The sequence below is a fragment of the Montipora foliosa genome, chromosome 10 (genome assembly GCF_036669935.1).
Source record: "Montipora foliosa isolate CH-2021 chromosome 10, ASM3666993v2, whole genome shotgun sequence".
Classification (NCBI taxonomy): Eukaryota; Metazoa; Cnidaria; class Anthozoa; order Scleractinia; family Acroporidae; genus Montipora; species Montipora foliosa.
The window spans coordinates 10957811-10977810 of record NC_090878.1 but is presented as its reverse complement, the minus strand read 5'-3'; the positions used below and the strand labels follow the sequence as shown (position 1 = coordinate 10977810).

The window sequence follows — 20000 nt, the reverse complement described above, 5'->3', positions numbered from 1 at the left end:
CCTCACAAAGAATGGGGCGTGACACGACAAAGTGAGGCAATTCATGCACAGACACAAAACTTCATCTCAAAAAGTTTAATTAAACCACACCTACTTTTACAAATGTTACAAGGAATCCTCAGAGCAAACAATTTCAATCATGCATTATGACAAATCTTTGGTTACGTATTGATAATTGAGTTTCACAAAGCAATTAAAAAGTAAAAGTTGAAACATTATTTACAAACTATCTTGTCTTCCCCGAAGGGCAATTTCTCTTTGAACTACTTTCTTTACTTCCTCTAACACCACTTAGTGGTGTGGTTGTTTTCACTAACGGAAAATGTTCTGAAAATAAAGATCCAAATTTCACCTTAACTTTCCTGATTGGTTCATTTCAGTGAACAGTTAGACCTCTTGGAAAACAAGACATTTTTCAGTCTTTTTGTGATTGGTTAATTGAAAACCAAACTTCCTTTTCATTGGTTCGACATTTGGATCCGTAGATGACAGAAAATTTCCGAGTAGTTGAATCTCAACTCAGTATTTTTTGTTTTCCACCAAAGTATTTACAAGAAGAATCGTACGTTACTTGAATGACAGTCCTGTACTATTTTACGATGGACTTACGAAAACTACAACTTAAGCATAGAACCAAAGAGATTATTAGTACAAATTCAAGTTACTAGGCATTGAACAATCAAAGGTTCATTGGAAAGAAGTGAAAGGAGCTGAGATTTGAAATGCTTTAGAGAGAGACCATGGACACTTAAAAAAGCTTGTTTGGTGTACTAAATTGTTGTATGGACATTTTGTCTTGGTTAAGCTATTTTTGGTAAGCTGGATTTTAAATGAAACTCGCTTGTACATCACAATACATTAAATTTGTTTGAATTTGTTGCTTGTGTGTCGTTCATTCTTCGGTTACGTTTGAACCAATGTAATTTTGCTATTTAAAAAAACCTTTCACAAATCCAAACGGATGAAGTAAGCTTATTTTAACCTTCAACTTTTTTCGTATTTAGTTGCATGACTTCAACCTTTCAATTTCATATTATTAAGCTAACAAACAACGAAATTTAAACAAAGGGGAGTTTTCAGGGATTAAGTTTTTTTCAAAGCTAAACATTGCTAAATGCTCGGCTCCTTTATCAGTTAACTGGTTATAGTTTTGCACTTCCTTTGAACCCAATGAACCAAGATCATTCCAGCACAAATTCATACTTAAACTTCCAAAGCACTTTCTAAGAAATGCGAGACAGCAGCAAAGTCAACAGGCGCGAGTGAACACCAACTAAAATCTACCTCGTTAAACCCAATGTTCTGAATTTTCTTTTTTTCATTAATAATCATACAAACACTTACGTAAGTTCAGTGCTAGCTCTTTGTCTTCATGAGCTGACCAAGAGGTCAGTGTTTTTGGCTCTGGTAATTCGTTATCATCTATCAATTCCCGTTCGGATTTCTTCTCAATCGACATAGAAAGCAGTTTGACAAAAATGTTGCTGCTTGAGCTCTTTGTTTCTGGATCAGGCTCGAGTAATCCAGCCACAAACTGAAGCACCACATGCCATGCACCATCGTTGATGCGTTCTGAAACAAATATTTCAAGTTCTCTTTCACTAAAGGATTCTATCACATGTTTGGCAGCAAAGAACTCTCGAACTGTAAACTGCGTAAAGCAGCATTCGGCCTTCTGGTGCGGATCGCTAAAACGGCATTTGGCGTCTGGCACTTCGTGAAGAAGTCCACAATCTTCCAGTCCACTAACTTCGCTTGACTCAAAGAGCAATCTTCCTTGCTTTACTCCCTCAAAAGCAATTTTTCCCAGTCTCTTGAAAATCTCTTTGTGATCATCTGGGAGGTGGTTAAGCGGAAAGTGCATGTACTTTTTGAGACTCGGGTTAGTTCGACAGCTGATTTTGCTTAAAGAAGACAATTTGCTTTACAACCATCGTGTAAATATCGGTCATTCTTGTAGGGAGCAAGTTGTGAGCTGCATCACTGAAACTAATAATTTCCCACAGACGGGAACAGACAAGAAAGCAGTTCACTGGGATGTAGCACAATGAAAACAGGTTCATGTTCGACTTAATGTGTCCCCAAATTTTGTCCTTTGCGTCGCGATACCTTGTGTAAACTTTTCGACGTAATCTTCAATCTTTTCCGAAGTAAATGCGAGGATTTCGACTGTTCTATCAAATTTCATTTATTCAGCACAGGACCCTGCCATTGGTCTTGTTGCTGTGATCATAATTTTTTAGACCCCAAAGAAGTTCTTCCGATGGTATAGTTTGTTAAACAAAGCGGAAACGGGCATCTTCTCCTGGAATATAAGCCATTCTTGTAACATGTGTGGTCTTTTCTAGCGATATCCTCTTTCGCAGAATATTCATCGATCGACTCCGTCAAAAATAAAAGTACTTGGCTTGGGTTTTTGGACGACAAAATCCCACACAGCTTCATCCAAGTGCTCAAATGTTTCTGTATTAGCCAACAATTCACGGAGACTAAGCACCAGATTGCTTGTAAAGCGTCTGAATTTCATAACGAACACAACAACAACGTTTGTTTTGTCGTCTTGATGGCCATTGAACGCTTCACCAGATGCCCACATTCGAGCAATCATCATGCTCAGTAATGTCTTTCCTATGCCAGAACTTCCAACAACAAGGACATTCTTGTGCTGTTTGACTGTCTATAAGATCCTCCGGCCTCAAACAACTCGCACGGGTATTGTTTACGCCGTTCGCTTCCGTCGTTCGCAAAGACATCATGTCAGTTCTGCCTTCATGCATTGCCACATTGACATAAATTTGATCAGTTTTTAGATCATTGGGTTTCGGGCCTTCGCCTGGGTTTCGTTGAAAAGGTTGTCTAAGGTCATAAAGTTGCTCTGTGGAAGTTAAGTAATCATCCTTCATTTTGTTTCAACGGCTTCTGTCAGTTCAAGTTGATCTCGAGCGAGTTCTGAGTGTTCCAAAGGCATTCCACCTTCCGCTTCGCCCGTATTAAGTGATGAAGGAGCATCTTGGTTACTGACGGCTTCCTGCACTGCAGGTTCACATCTACTTTCTACATTAGTTAACGGTATTTCTTCTTCTTCTTGAGGTGTTTCGTGTTTTTTTTGATCCGACTTCGATCTCAAATGATCAACGTAAAACTGGCGATTGTCCATAAAGTTTTTTCCTCTCCTAGCTCGTGATAAGATCCAGACAATCTCCACGAAAGCAAAAAATGCGAAAATGCCGTTAACCACTGCCACAGCACTGATCCAGAAATTCTTAATCGTTGCTCTCTCAGTGATACATTTTGATTGCGTCCCGTTCGGAAACAGATCCTCCGTATCATTACCTTCTTTAAAAAGACAGTTAAAATCTGTGGGAAAATGCCTGGGATAAAGTAGGTCCGTCTCCAAGAAGACAATGAAAATGATTCCCAGAGCAAATTTTGCGGCAAGTTGAGATAAATTCGCGCCGAAAAGCCAACGGCTTCGTCTTGGATTTCTCTGCTCTCGTTCGGCATCTTGGTGATCTCGCTCGAGTCTGTTAACTGTTGAGTCGACGCTCTGAGAGTATACGAGGGACACAATGGAAATCGACAAGAAATTAATCATGATCAAAGCATAGGGAGGAACGTTGAGTCTGTTGAATCGCATTTGGTACTGGTTGAAGCACTTTATTCGGATGTAATCTTCGTTGATGTCGGTTTTCACATCGCAACGGAAATGGAATCTTGGTTCATTGATTTCCATCTCTAAGAATATCACAGTCGCTGCCACACCAAGAACAACCCAAAGCAACACTACTACAAAACTTAGGTTGTTAAAAGTTTTGGGAGTAAACTGCTCTTTTAAACCCATTTCTACGGCGCTATTTCAGTCTTGTTTGATCGTTGTCAAGTTTGTTTCTGATCTGGGTGCGGTGGAAGCAGTAGACGCGACGTTTTAAGTCCAAGATTGACAGCAAAGGATTTAATTAACTTTCTAAATAAGGCATGGCTTGGCACTCTGTCATTGGGCATTGAAAATGTTCAATGACCCGCACTAACCGCACTCTGCGAGCTAAAAACAAAACTAGTTTCCAAGGCGTCAGTCATGAAATATCTAATCAGAGCGACAAAAAAGGATTTGGAACAAAGTCAGTAGTGGATATTTTGAAAGTTAAAGTAACTAATAAAACAATTTTTAATGTACTGTATGTTTTCAACAAAATGTCACGTACCCCCGCCCCCTTCGGTCCGACTAATCATGGTAATGATATAAATAGTATTAACAGATCACCAAAAAATCAAATTCTTAGAAAACGCTAGGTAATAAACGTCAATTTTTCATTCTGGTTAAAGGGCAGCGTAATTATCGGCTACATGAGTAAAACCTTAAACGCTTCTGGATCACTTGCGATATCGCTTGTCGATAACTTGCGATATTTTTGATCGTTCTAAAGATCTCCTTACTGTCTTCTACCCTCAGGCCGAATAAATACCAAATACCGTTATTGACCCGTAGTAACCTTCGCCAGGTAAAAGCAAATTTAAACTAGTCGCCAAGGCATCAATGAAACATCGAATCAACGTGAGAAAGAAGAACTTGAAGTTTCGAAACAAAGTTGGTAGTGAGTCATCTTCGAAGTTGAAATAACTAATAAAATAGTCTTCACTAGTTTTTCTGTTTTTAACAAAATGCAAGCTCCCTTCACTCCGACTCTTGTGATTATACTAGTCACTACAAAGGTTAAATTCTTAGAAAGAGCTAGAAAAACAAAATTACCACATCGCCGACCTATTCTTAATGAAAATGTGTTTTTTTTTCCAAAAACCGAATCGAGTCACTCAATCATCGACTGAATGCCTTTGACACTTGTAGACTACCTCAAGATATTGGTCGTGAAGTTTACTTCTACCGCTCTTTTTACGGTCTTTACCCTCTGGCCGAATACCAAATCATGTTGTTCCGTCTCTGAGAACATCTTGGTGTTAACTTTCAACTAGACCCTCCGTGAGGGTACACTGGGTTGCCTGTGGTACGTGCAGCCCGGAGGTGGGGGGGGGGGGGGACTCCCATATGGAACACACGGGGATGCTAGTCGGAAATTTTAAATTTAACCCCTGAAGGAGACCATCTGGGCGTGGCTCAAGCTTTTTGTGACTCCTAAAGGAGACCAATCTGGGCGTGACTTAAGCAAATTTTGACCTTGGCGGCTTAAAATATTGGCGCTTTGCCCGAAACACCCTAAGCGAGACCAAAATCCAAAATTTACACCCCTAAGCGAGACGACGAGCATCCCCGTCTGTTTCATATGGGAGTACCCCCCCCCCCCCCCCCCGGGCTTGCAAAAACTAACCAAAAGGTAATTAACAGGTCCTCACACGTTCGTACGACGAAACAGATCCTTTTCTGAGGTTAAAAACCTGGCTACTGGCCTAACTCTTCTTCCTACTTTCCCAACCGCGAGAAAACCGCGGTAAATCAGCCATCGCCAAAAAATGTTTTTTTTTTCTCAAAAAATATTTAAGTTAGGGGGAAAAAATACATCATTTTAAAGCTAAGAAAATAAGCTTTCCAACAGCATATAACTTATTTACAGAAAACTGAAACATTTTATAAAAGCGAAAGTTGAACGAAAAAATTTAAGAAAAATAACAGTAAAATATGTTTTCTAGGCAAAATTTGGTCATTTTAGCGTTGATTACGAATTTTTGGATGCAAAACTAATATTTTCTGCAATTTATCTGCCTTCTTGGACATAAATTCGACCGAAAACTGATAAGGCACGAATATTTTTAGATTTTTAGGAATAATAGATAACGTGGTTCAATGCGTAATGTGATAATGCGATAAAAGTGTCAAATTTGCGACCCATTGCTAACGGCAACGGAAGCGATCGCATTACGAATAATTAACCTCTGTTGCCAAAAACCACTCAAATAACCGGTCAGTGTAAAACGCAGACTGCAGACTGCAGACCAGGGATAAAATGCAGACTGAGGGTAAAATGCAGACTGCAGACTGTGGGTTAGTAAAATAATAATAAAAAAAGAGTTATAAGAGTGTTAGTAGCCGTTTGTACTTTCACACTGAAACCCCAACACAGCTCCCATCGCTTTGGTTGCCCCACCGCATGTTTTATCGAACTCTGTAAGAATTGAAGCTGTTTGAATCCTTGTTGTTGTTTGAAAAAGGACAGTTTCGTTAAGTGAGTTGCTTTTAGGCAAAGAAGTCACCACCCCGTAATTCATATGCCCAAGATACCGGGTTTTTGTAAGTTTCTTTTTCTGTCAAGTGTGATAAAGTTTGACAATGAAATGAGCGAAGTCAAAACAAAGATCACAATCGCCCAACTCTTGTTTATGCAAAGTCAAAATTTACTCTCCAAGACGTGTACGACGTGATTTATCACCAGGTAATTCCATCATTTTGGAAATAGCAGCTACTTTATTATTCATCTGCGTCACAAGTTTTCACTGATTTTGGGGCTCATTTTGTTGAAACTCAAGCACGCTTCCAACAGGCCTGTGAACCCTTCCTGCTTACAGAGCAATACTAAAAAACTTCTCCCATATCACATTTGAACCTTAAGCTCGAAAATTCAATACACAACATGATATTATAATTCACAAAGGCAGAAAATACCACAGAATCCTTTTCCAGCGAAAATTTTATTGAAACAAACAACATATTTGCTCTTAGAGGCGAAAACCTCTTCCTATTTGATTGCGTGCGTGAAGACAAGAAACTCAATTGTGTCAAATTACCATGTATTTCAGGTAAATACTGCTCACTTTGATTTCGTCTCGACGGGCGATAGATTGTTGTCGAAGTCCAGTACTCGTCGCTTTTGAGATTCATGCCTAGTTTATCCAACTGACTTTCCATTATTGAGCTCCATAAGGGTATATTTTGTTTAAGGATCCACTAAAACGCCATTCGCGTTGCATGACTTTCGACGCCATTGCAGGCTAAGTTAATGATTCTACTGTGTCCACAAGAGAAATCTACGCAGTTCCACTACCCTCTCGATCCTAAGAAAATACGCGCAGAAGGCTCTATACACAAAGACACTACTTACCAGGGGAGTGACAGGCAAGACTTTTACCGACACGGAAAAAAAAAAAAAAAAAAAAAAGAAAAAAAAAAAAAAAAGAAAACAAACAAACTAAACGTAGACCTCGACTGGGTTTGCCTTATAAGGCAACCCAGTAATAACTAAAGTAATCTGATCCTTTCATATGCAGTGTTGTCCAAGTTCTGATGGACACCTGGGCAAGTTCACTTGTATTGCTAATTATGGGCCGCAGTTAACAACAAGAATACAAGATTTTGAAATAGTTCACACATATTTAAGTTGGTTGATAAGAAATGGCTTTACAAATTCAATAGATATCATTAAGACTTTTGAAAAGAGCTCTAAAAAATCACTGCCAAAATTTTATCTTGTTTTCATGATGAAGTTGCTAATTGTGGATCCAAAACAATTCTTTAATGAGACTTCACAGCCACGAAGGGCATGCTATCCTTTTACATGTATATTTGACCGTTTTTGTCAGTAATGATGGATTACCATAAAGTTGAGAGGTTTAATATGTCACAATATTATTTGGCCTCAGGGAGATCGCTAGGATCACGCGATCATCCCGTTAAAATAAAAATCATAAATAAATATATGCGGTATTAACATAGCGCTTTCTGTCTGTCGATCTCAAATAGCTCTACTACGATTTTTCGGGGACATATTTTGTTGTCATATGGTGTTTTTTTTAATTGGATAAGAAGTAGGAGTTTTTATAGGTGCTCTCAGATAAGAACGAGCTTCACATGAGAAAAACAATGAAAGGAACTATAAATACATCGAAAAGCTGATTCCCACAAGGGGCGAGTTGCTATACAAAAAAATAAAAAGATCAAATGTAATAAATCTATTTACAATTAGTTGAAGATTTTGCCAGCTAATAATCCCATTTACTATATGTATTTTGACATTCTCTAACGTAAAAAACGAGAAATAATAATGCTTCATGCCTTAAAGACGGTTTTCACGTGACGTCATCGCCGCCATGTTGGCAGACGAAAACAAAGATCTCACATTAGCGTCTTTTGTTCGTCCACCAGAAGTCGTACGTTTCTATATTGTTATTGGTGTCTCTGGAGATTGGTTATCTGCTCCAATTTCTGCTGTTCTCTTCTGTGATGCGGACCAGTTCAGCAAAACAAAGAGAGCGACGAGGCCTCTTTATTGATCACAAAACAAAAACTATTTCATTAACGTGTTTAATGATCCTTGCCAGTCAAGTCAACCGATAATATGCTGTATAAAATTGAGAACTCATTCACAGCATCAGTCACTCCCGATTTATGAGAAAATTAGCTTTGAGCTTATAAATGCTAAAGCTGTAAATGTAGAAATAAACTTAACGTTCCTCTTCGTGCAGTTTTCCTCGTCTTTTCTGTGCAATCGCAGCGCAAACTGTGTCCGTTCTAGACGGGTTTGTTGCCTTGCGAATTTTTACGATGTCGTTAGTTGTTATTTCCACTCATAAAGAGAAGAAAGGGTGGTGACTCGCGGCGATCTCGTCATCTCTCGCATCACAAGGCAACGATCCGAATCTCCATAAAAAAACCACAGCCTTAATTAAGGACAGATAAATTTCCACTCCGGGATCGCACCGCGATTTTTGATGGATAAATTCCAAATAACGTTCGGGTTTTTATAATCTATGCGCTCGCCTCTTTGTGTGGCTACGGCCCGGTTATAGCTTGATGGCGATCATAACAACAAAACCTTTATTTCATCTCGAATTTAAAGTGCCTATATTTCTGACAAGTAGACATCGTAAAGGAAAAAAATAGGTGCGCAATGCGTACGTAAACTTGACACAGGGCGTCATTCCATAACTGTCAACTGGGCTGCGTTTTGCTTTGCAGGACGTAAAATATAGCTCTAATACTACATGATCTTGTTTTGGTATCGTAAATCATTATAGTGCCATGGTAGATGTCTTCGGTAAATAGCCACCTAAGAAGACATGTAGTTACTAGTAAAATACTAAACACAGAAAGATTCAAGGAAATAAATGAGAATCGAGAAACATTGGCTTCGAGGTTGACATGTTGGTCATTTTCAAGTTCCCTGACCACTTATTTTTTACCACAAGTTTGAGCGTACACTCTGAGCGTCTGACAGCTTTCTTAGACAAAAGTTCACTGAAATTAATCCCTGTCCGGCGGGGTTAGTATTTGGATGGGTGACCTCAAACATACGACTTGCCGTCAGAAACACAGGACCGAAAATTCTATTTTAACGCTCAAAATTGCGAACTAAGAAAGGTACAAATTTTGTAAGCCTGCCTTATGCAAAACAACTATCGATGTAAAAGCACATAAATAATGATGTACAATTTTAAGGAAGAGCACAAGGACGTTTTTGAGAGTGTCGATCGAGAAGCAACAAAATTTGTGACATGAAAACAGCATAAATTTTGTGCCGCGAATGTAAAAAGTTGCCATCAGCAAAAAAACATTTTGAGAGATTTTCGCTACGTTCAATTTTTATATAGCGAAGATATCGTTGATGTCACCTACTGTCATTAATGTGTCAACCACAGCCTGATTGGCTGTGGCAACAAAAGGTCTATTGTTTCTGTGGTTTGTACATTTGAATAACAAAAGCAATGTTTGAAAACAGATACCTTTCCTATTGTACTTTTGGCTGCACAAATAAATCGCAAAAGAGAAAGGAACACCGATTTCAGCTACCGCTTGTGATCAAGTTACCTTGCGTGTTACTAACAACTGTTTGCTGTAACCATTGTTTTTGCAAAGTCAAAAATTCTCTCTCCTAGACTAGGTTATTTATCACCAGGTAATTCCATCGTTTTGGAAATAGAAACTGCTTTATTATTCATCAGCGTCACAAATTCGTGCCGATTTTGGGGTTCTTCATTTGTTGAAATTCAAGCACGCTTGCAACGGACCTATTTATTTTCGTGTTCACCCAGTTATTTTCCGGTGCGGCTGTTAAATGACACGGGGATTTGAAAAGGTTTTTCAGCGTTGTTTTCCCTCTCACCAAACACTTCCGCTTCTCCATTTTTCATACAGATATAATTTTGTTAAAAGAAAAGTGAAGCGACAAATTGCGTGAATAAATTACAATGTCAGGTGCGGCGGAGCCGGGGGGCTGGGGGGACTTTGAGACTCGATGACTAAAAGATTTCGACAGATGTGAAAACTAAGTTGCGATTTTTTAATGTTTCGTTTAATTCAGAAGAGCTCACCTTTTCTATTATTACTGGGCAAAATTTTTGACCACAGCGTCGTGGGAATTTCAACACAAACAAGCTGATAAAATCTAAATTTTTTGCTGATCGATCGCAATAATAAAGATCGATAAAAATAGTTTTCTACTGTTTTTCTTTTGGTTGCGAGGAAAATTACTGTTGAATGTTTTTTAATGCAAGCAGAGAAGTTGACCCGGTCTTTGAGAATAAAACATATTATGATCGATTGGTGATTTTGTTTCTTGTTCATTTGACCTGCAGAGTGTCTGTGGAATGTGAGCTTGCGTTACGGTCTCGGTAAACGCGAAAAGAGTGAATTCAAGAATTTAAATATGTCCGTTAATTTGACAATAACGTACTCAAACAGTTTTCATTCTTCTTTCATTAAGAAATTAAGAAAGGAAAAAGGCGACAAGTGGGCCGCAAACAAACATCAGTCCGTGCATTAGTTTTGTAATTCATGCACGCGCTGCAGGCCTACAAATCTTACACCCACTCACTCAGTCACTTACTCAGGCAGCCCCGATGACAATATGGGAGTGCACTTATACTAAGTGACGCAAAATAGGTCGGGATGCAGCTGTTATAAAGGTTCTGGTGATCGGTTTAGGAAACAAAACAGCAAGAGCCCATGACTAGAAACGCACAACTTCACCGTATTTGTGGAACGGCATTTTTAACGACCGATTTATTTTTAGATTGATCTTCCCGCGAAACTAGACCCTTCCAGCTAATCAAAAGTCTTGCAAAATTATTACCCTTGGGATTGAGAAAGCTCACTCGGGCATGCCAAATCTTATTTAAGAAGAGTTAGTTATTAGAGTTAGCTCGACTTTGAGTGGTTTTCAATTGAGTGTCGAAAGTAATTAGAGAATTACTTTGGTTTTGCATTATTTCACTCAGTGATTGGTTCAAAGTTCTCGCGCCACTTTTTCAACCAATCAGAAGTGAGACAAAAACCAATCGTGGCGCGCGCGTACACATTTTCCCGCGCTTTGTGTCGGCTACGTGTAATTAATGCGAGTTTTGATTGGTTTACTGGCATGGTTCTATCTAGGATTTATCGTTTGGGGGAGAAGTCCCGAGTGGCCGAAGGCCACGAGCTTCCTAGGGGGGGTCCGGGGGCATGCTCCCCAGGAAATTTTTTGAAATGAATATGCGCTGAGATGCAATCTGGTGCATTTTGAGACACAATTTTGAGAAATGTTACAGTAGCATTTTATTTTATTTTTTTGTCGTGATCACGTTCTGACAATGTTAAACTGAGCTCCGATATTTGCTAACGTGAACAGAAGAGTTACCCGACACGTCTAATTCCACAAATATTTATACATACTCGTTGACTTGTTAGTACGTGAATAAAATAAATAAACTCAACAACGGCACTTCCCCATTTCTTACCAATGCTCGTAACTACTGCAAAATTCTGGATAACTGTAAACCTGTAAATAAAAACTGACCGCGGTAGATGCGACTGTTAACTGACAATGCGTCTAATCGAGTGTGAAAAATACTGGTAAACAAATCATGGCAATTGATCTTTGGAAAATCTCCCTGATCAATTCAGGATCTAAATGTACTTTCCTTCTTTAAAAAGTTGAATTGAAATTGAATTGAATTACAAAGCCAGTTTGCGCTTCTTTACACTTTTGTAATGATCAACCACTGACTCCAGGACGTAATCTGACAACTGGTCAGGACCTTCGATGCAAATGCGCATAGTGTGTTTAAGTGCATCCGCACCGAGCCTAATGCGTGGCCTTGTTTTAATTAGCTTCAGGGCGATGAAGGAACGCTCAACAGTGGCTGTTGTCACCGGTAATACATTTACAATCGCAGCTACCTTTGCCAAGTTCATGTGCACTGATCTCGTTGCGTCTGGATGATTTTTCCGGTATAGTTACTTATATACTGTAATGACAACAATATTTTTGGGGGGGAAGCTGGGCATTTTGGGGGGGAAGCTTCTACCCCTCAAATACCCTAGATAGAACCCTGACTGGATTGTCTCCGTCCTTTTTGATTGGCCAAAGTAATTACTTTGGTTTTGGTTTTACGACAATCATTTGAAAACCGCTCTATGAAAATGCCGTTACATAGACCTTGTATTGTTATTGATGGCTCCTGGCTATATGAGCTCCTGGAAACGTGTTATAAAATACACAGAAGAGCTGCATCCTATGAATTTCAACCGATGGATTTAGAAGTTGTAGAGGGATGCGTGGTACGTCTAGAAAACCGAGCCTCTAAAGAAATCTAGCCATCGACTTTACACAACCATGTGTATAGAAGGGGGTAGTTTCTAAAGAAACTGTGGTGCTGCGTCGGTGGGGAAGTAGTATACAAAAATCTGGTTTTATCAACGGAGTTGACAATGTAAATTGGCCACCGTACAGAGATTCTAAAAGCTGACGTTTTGAGCGTTAGCCCTTCGTCAGAGCGATGTGTATAGACCCTACCTCAAAGTCATGGACGACTCGAGAGATCTGGGGCTGGGTTTGTGAAAATCCTACGTCATGTACGGAAGAAGGAAAGGGGATTTGAGGGTCGTAATGACGTCAACACAGGCGCTCCGACTTTAAAGTTCTCCGGGGTTCACCTATGCAATTTGTCTTCGGTGGTCCTATGCCCAGGGACAAGGAGCCGTAACTTTACTGTGACTCGAAAAAACAAGGTTATAAGACAGCCAATAGCAAGCTTTAAAATGTTGTGTGACCCAATAATTTGCCCAATCATAGCACGCTCAACGTCTGAAAGAAAATATCTAGTCATACGTAAGGAAAGGATAAATATAAAGATGGACAATATACCGTGACTCCTTCCTTCCAAATAGCGAATGTCCATCCTCCAACAGTGAGGATGATGTCTCGAAAGAATGGTGACCTCTGCAGGGTGGCAATGGGACCATCATGAGCTGCCCAGACTTGCTCAGGCCGAGGAGCTGAAAAACAGGACATAAGCAACGCATCAACGACACCTACTGATAATTAATACTGATAACAACTGATAATTAATACTGATAATTACGCCTCTCAGTGGATGATTGTTTTAAAATTGTTTTTCTCATTCATTCAGCACACTTGGTCGAATTTGTCATTCAGGGCCCGGTTGTTCAAAAGCCGATTAACGCTAATCCCAGATCAAAAATTAACCCAGGAGTTTATTTCTCTACTCCCAAATGCTGTTCAACGCTGATATTCGGCAAGACTTTACAATAGAAAAAGTCAATAGAAAAAGTTTTTTTCCGAGTATCCCCGAGACACCATCGAAATCATGTATCATGGCCTGGCTCCCACGAGTCTCCTACAGCTCACTGCTTGAGCATCCGAAGTAGTAATCGGAAGGTCGTAGGTTCGACTCCTGCAAAGGAGCACTCGGATTTTTTTCCGAATATCCCCGAGACACTATCGAAATCATGGATCATGGCCTGGCTCCCACGAGTCTCCTACAGTTCACTGCTTGAGCATCCGAACTAGTCATCGGAAGGTGGTCGGTTCGACTCCTGCAAAGGAGCACTCGGGTTTCTCGCGAGGATCCCCTATTCACCATAAAAATAAAATATATGTCTTCATTTCATTTACTAGGGTTAAACTTTGTCACCAGGCCCTAGTTGTTCAAAGGATTGTTTGGGTTATCCACTGGATAAATCACTATCCACTGGATAACTCAATTGGCCATTTCCGAGTTCATGTCTGCCTCCTCTTCAAAGCGAATCTAAGTGCGGACTTTTTGTGATAGTAATTAGTTCTACTTTAAATATGAATGAAAACTAATCTTCACAAGAAAAACTTCGCACTTAGACTCGCTTTGAAGAGGAGGCAGACACGAACTCGGAAATGGCCTATTAGGTTTGCTAGTGTTCATCCGCTGAATGGTGATTAATCCGGTGGATCGTGTCATCCACCTTTTGCGGAACAACCGAGGCCTGCGTCATAACGATATAGTGAAAATGCACTATTTCCTTCTGCAATTTCCGTCTTTGAAGTATAGCACCTGAACCTAGGGCGCTTTCCTTTTGTCAGAACTGGCCATCCAGACCCGTCGGTTTGCAAAGAAAATGCAACAATTTGAAAGAACACTTGAATGATAATCGCGCATTCTTCTGGAGGAGTATGTATCCTGTTTGAAGTGTGTTAATTTGAAGGAGTTGTAGAGTTAGTCCTTCCAAATGCCCTAGTTTAAAATGACCTAGCTCCCGTACCTAGTTCCCAGGGTCTCTCTGTCGATGACGACAATGGAGACCCTGGGAACGAGTTTGCTAGCTCCCATGAGTTCTATAGCTCAGTAACCGGAAACTCGTAGGTCGATGGTTTTCTTTTTCAAATTGTCTTGGCACTACAACATTTGTCTTGCCAAGTATTTTTTCACTATTAGAGACTATTAGATAAAAAAGTATGGGAGAAATTACTGTCCTCGGACTTGCGAAATCATCCTTCCTTGGTTTCTGTCTGTGCCTCAAAACCGTCGAGAGCTTAAACTCCGTAATATTACGAGTCCCTAACAACCATTATTATATGACTAGCTCCGTGAGCGGGCAAAATGAACCAAATCCCGCGCTGTGATTGGCTACCCGAGCGGGCAAGACGGAGCTATAGTGCTCGCCAGGGATTACTCGCTTGGTCTCGCTAGATGAAAGATCAGTTTTTGGTGTTTTATCCCATATAATAAATCCTTTATTGACCAAGCTTGTTCGGTCAAGATGGCTGGATATTGGCATCGTTCTTTTTTTGTGTGTTTTATGGACCTCGACCATAAACACGCAAAAAAAGAACTTGGCCCATATCCAGCCATTTTGACCACACGCTTGGTCAATAGCCCATATTTATTTACAGCCAACAAAGATAATTTGCGTTTTTTTTTTGTCAAGTAATACTTACTGACAATCTTTCCACTGTCTGTATCTTTCTCGGGTTTCCAATCCATGTACACAAGGTCACCCTCCTAGAATCAAACCAAAGTCCCAACTTATTGATTTAGAAGACAAGCTGCTGCTTTTCTACTCCACCAAAATCTCTTAAGGAATCCTGTAATAATCTCTCTGGCACACAAAAGTCAATGATTGAAGGGGACTCGAAGCCGATAGCCATATGATTGCACTGCAATACTCGGTCACCTGAGCTATCAAGCCATATTATTATGAGAGCTCGTCAGGTTCGAGTTCGTACTATATCTCGTACGAGCTTAGCGAAGTCCCTTTTTCAGGCTTCATAGTTTGCAGCTGCCTAAATCGCTCGGTTTCAAGTGCGTTAATCATTTCCGCTGAGCGTCGTTATACAATCCGCATTAATTTTCAAGTAATATATGATTCCTTTGCAACTTTTTGAGTTGTACTCTCAGCTGCGACAATCCCTCTCTGTTAGAGTCGAATGCCCTCTTCCGGGGGTGGGGACCTGGTATATGAAGGGGTGGGGATATTCATCGGAAATTTTGAATTAAACCCCTAAAGGAGACCAATCTCGGTGTGGCCCTGGCTTTTTTGACCCCAAAAGAGACCAGATTTAAAACACATTAAATATACAAGTCATGTTTAAATTTCTTCAAGTGCAATCCCTAAAAAAAACCTTCACTGCTACATGTGATGGCGTTTTTGCCCAGAACACCCTAAGTGAGACCAAAATCCGAAATTTACACCCCTAAGCGAGACGAGGAGCATTTCCGCCTCTTTCATATGGGAGTTCCCCCACCCTCCCCTGGGGTGCTCTCTTGTGTTTGAACAGGCCATTTTTGAAAATACCATAACACTCTTTGTTTGTCCCTCCAAAATCTCCGTTAGCATTGTTTCAAGTTTCTCTTGGCGCTTCCTATGGTCCAAGAGAAAATAAAAACAATCCGTAAGCAGTTTTCGATTTCTCTTGGGACATGAAGGAGAAATCGAAAACAATGATTATTATGGAATTTACGAAAAGAGAGAATGCAAAATCTGGAGGGCCAAACGAAGAGTATTTTCGAAAGTGGCCTATTTGAATTAAAATAAGAAACCCGTTCCCATTCACTATTTGAACTCCAGAATGGACAATACCATAGTTTAAAACATAAGGTTGTTTGATTCAGTCAATCACCTCAGTGCCAACATAAAACTTAGAGCTGACGTTCTCCAACAGCTTGCCTTGATCCCTTCCCTTGGCCAAACTGGTCGATAAATTGGACATTCCAGCCGATTCTCTGTCTTCCGTTGGTTTGGCTATTGAGAAATAAGTACAAGAAGACGTTTACACTTCGGACACTCTTAACCATGTTTCTTTCAAGTTTGTCCTCTGTTAATTTTCTTTCAGATTATTTAAAATGGGGTTCCTGTGAACTAGCTTGATAGCTAAGTGCGCTTCCGCTATAAAGAAGGCATTTACAGTTTTATTTTACATACCCCTAAATAAATATAGATCGTATTGATTTGTGCAAGAGGTCCTAGTCGAGTTCGATTCCAGGATCTGGCATCCATGTTTCGACTTCTTTCCTTTCAGTGTAGCTTAAGTAGCTTTAAATACCCGTAAAACGGAGCACTGATGGAGAGGGGGGAGTAAAATGAGCGCACCGTCGACCTCAAGTTTGTCAGCTGAATTACTGTTACGAGTTATCGACGTTAAATATGGTTACGTTACTTTACTTTATGAGTGTTGTCCTGGGTTACTAACTGACTGACTGACCTTTTCACAACCAAAGCTTATTTCTTTCTTTCTTTCTTTCTTTATTTATTTATTTATTTATTTATGTGCTTGGACATATGTCCACTACTAGGTTTAAATCAGAAGGACATTACCTAGAAGCGTGTAACTTGCAAATCTTTTCCTTGGAACAAAGCTGGGGCTTTTAAAACACCAATTTTATGCCAAAATATGGACAAAACTAAGATCGAAGCTGCGCGCGCGGGAAAATGCGCGAGCTACGTTCCATCCAAATAAGGACATTTTTAAACTCAAAAAACCCCAGCTCTGAACCATAGTTTAACGCTTCAAGGTCATGAACGTCTGGTTTAAACACCTGACGCAAACCCCTAAATAAATAAAAAAACATCCCCATCACTTAAATGACTATATAAATTTAATTACGAATTAAACTTGAACTATACCAAAAACAGCCACTCCAACGCGTACACGCATGCAGAAAAAAAATATTTACACGGCCACATTTAGGACAAACTTCTTTAAAGTAACGGAAATTATCGCCATCAAATTTGAAAAATATTAAAAGGTCTGTTGAAATAAAGCGACTTAGCCTTCTTCATACTTTCGCTATTACACTAATTAGGGCTTTCAAAAAGGCTATAGAGACAAAAGGAATGACAGGATTGCAGGCTACAGATCACTTCCCTACGGTTGTACGTCACGTCTCCGTTACTAGGGAGTTTAAGAAACGACGACGGCTACGGCAACGACAACGCCAAAAAGCACGAAAAAGCGGTAATATTATTGGTTAAAAGAACCAAAATGATCGTGCTGAACGTGCGTCACGCATTTTTGTACATTTCTCTCCCGCACTCGTCAAAACTACCACGTGAAATGACCAAATGTAAGGTTTTGACCACAACGTGGACAAACTACAGTAAATCTTTCAGTCTCACTCTTTACTTCAAATCCGTCCGTACCATTCCAGTTTTAGGACACTTCGGCCATATTGAATAATATAAACAAGATGGAATAATCATGAAATACTTAAAATAGCTCAAACTTAAATTTTTAAGTGACGTTTTCGTCGCCGTAGCCGTCGTGATTTCTTAAACTCCCTACTACTTGCAGTCATGACTGCAAGACTTTCCATATCCAGACGATCAAACGTCTTCATGATATGTTTGTCCGAGGTTTATACCAGTCACAATTTCACTCTATTGTATTTTGACGTGAAAGCGCCAATGTCCCTTGTTTAAACGACAAGGCGGAATAAAAAGATTTGCTGGTAAATGTAGCAAATATGCGGTGCAAGAGCAACATCAAGGTGATGAGATCACTTCTTTTCCCATATTCTATTCACTAAGACAGGAGCTCATCCATACTTGGCCAAAAGCAGTCGTCAACCCTTTCCCGAGTAGATTTATTTAAAGAACGCCTCCCTTAAAAGATTCCGCACGGCCACTATTGTAAAAGCCAATCAAAACAGAGCTATCTCAACGTCAAGGGAAATATGATACTTTTCGCACAAAAAACCTGTTCCTAAAAATTAATTTACTCGGGAAAAAGTTGACTCAAAGAATTAGTGGAGATAGAGGATCCCCGTGACGAGCTCCTTCAGGACTGAGAGCACTGTCACTACCCCACCACCTCCTCCTTGGGCGGGATACCAGTCGAGTTCAGGGCTACAACCCCCCCCCCCCCCCCAACAGCACCCACCAAAACACATGGGTGAAGGGGGACAGCGCCGAGCAACGTTTCGCTTGGCTTAGTCAGGTCTTGAACACAGACCCCGAGGTCAAGAAGTTGGAGCGCTAACCCACTACACTAAAAAAGGTGTTCAACCAAATCTGCTGACCTCCAGTGATTCTCGCTCCTTGTTTTTCCGATATACTAAACGCACTTGGTCCAAATTCACCACTCCCAGTCAAGTGAGATACAGTAACCTGAGAAACAAATACAGTAATCTCCATCAAGTTTGCCCTAACATGGAAGGTCTTAATTCAAGATCTCATTTGAAATTATAGGAGTAAAATACTTCAACCCGGTTTACACGTAACACTTCTGGAAACAAAACACTCGCGTTTGACTTTCCAATACACCGTAAATCTCTCGGGTAGTTAACGACGAATGCGGCTTTGTCTCTTTTTTTACTTCGGCGACCATTTGCATTTCCACAAATTAAGATAGCGGCGAGTCTAAGAAACCATGGACCTTAAGCACGCGCGTTTTTGAGACGCGGACGGCAACCGGAAGTGACCTGTTTTCCCTTTCAATTTGTCTTCACTCAACCACATTTATAGTGCTAAGTATCTTTTCTCCATTAGAGATGATTAGTATAAAAATCTAGGAGGCACCATTGTCCTGGCACGCGAAATGTTCTCTTCCGGTTGCCGTCCGCGTCTCAAAAACGCGGACGGCTACCGGAAGTGAGCTGTTTTCCCTTTTAACTTATCTTCACACAACCACAATTACATTGCTAAGTATCTTTTCTCCATTTGAGATGATTAGTATAAAAATCTGGGAGACACCACTATCGTGGCACACGAAATGTTCTTTTCCGGTTGCCGTCCGCTTCTCAAAAACTCGCGTGCTTAAGCTCCCTTGTAACAGCTACGGCAACGACAATACCACACAGCAAAAATTATAGAATTGTAGCCCATGTAGCTGGCGGGATTATTTAAACACGCGCGAGCAAATCGATGGTTGCTCCGTTGTTTCCGCGCGAGTGGGCCACGAGTGGCATGGTGTGTCCCTCGCTGTTTCGCCGCTTCGCAGCCGGAGCAGCCATCGATTTCCTCGCGCGTGTTTGAATAAAAGACCCGCGCATTTTTTCGAATCGAGGAATATATAAGACGCTCTCACAAGCAATTTGTTTCTTGCCTCCAACCGATTTCGTGCGTAAATAAAAGATGCTTGAACGATTGGTTTTGGTTTCACTTCTGATTGGTTGAAAAACGGGCGCGAGAACTTTCAACCAATCACTGAGTGAAGTAATGCAAAACCAAAGCAATTCGCTAATTACTTTCGACACTCAATTGAAAACCGCTCTAACCCATTGACCCCTGAAAGTGAGTCTTAATAGATTTTACTCGTCTAGGGCGTTTGAGAAGTGAGTGGGTTAAGCTCAGTCAAAAACCCGATTAA

At 40.3% G+C, this 20000-nt stretch overlaps 1 protein-coding gene across 1 annotated transcript in view; it reads right to left on the bottom strand.

Annotated features, from left to right (window-relative positions):
• Nucleotides 1-20000, bottom strand: part of LOC137974269 (dynein axonemal intermediate chain 3-like) — a 52631-nt gene that overhangs the window by 14925 nt on the left and 17706 nt on the right. Inside the window, exons 15-18 of the mRNA XM_068821146.1 lie at nt 18712-18799; nt 16314-16435; nt 15132-15195; nt 13065-13195 (exon numbers count right to left, since the gene is read on the bottom strand). Of these exons, the coding sequence (XP_068677247.1) occupies nt 13065-13195; nt 15132-15195; nt 16314-16435; nt 18712-18799 (405 nt within the window). The remainder of the gene's footprint in view (nt 1-13064; nt 13196-15131; nt 15196-16313; nt 16436-18711; nt 18800-20000) is intronic.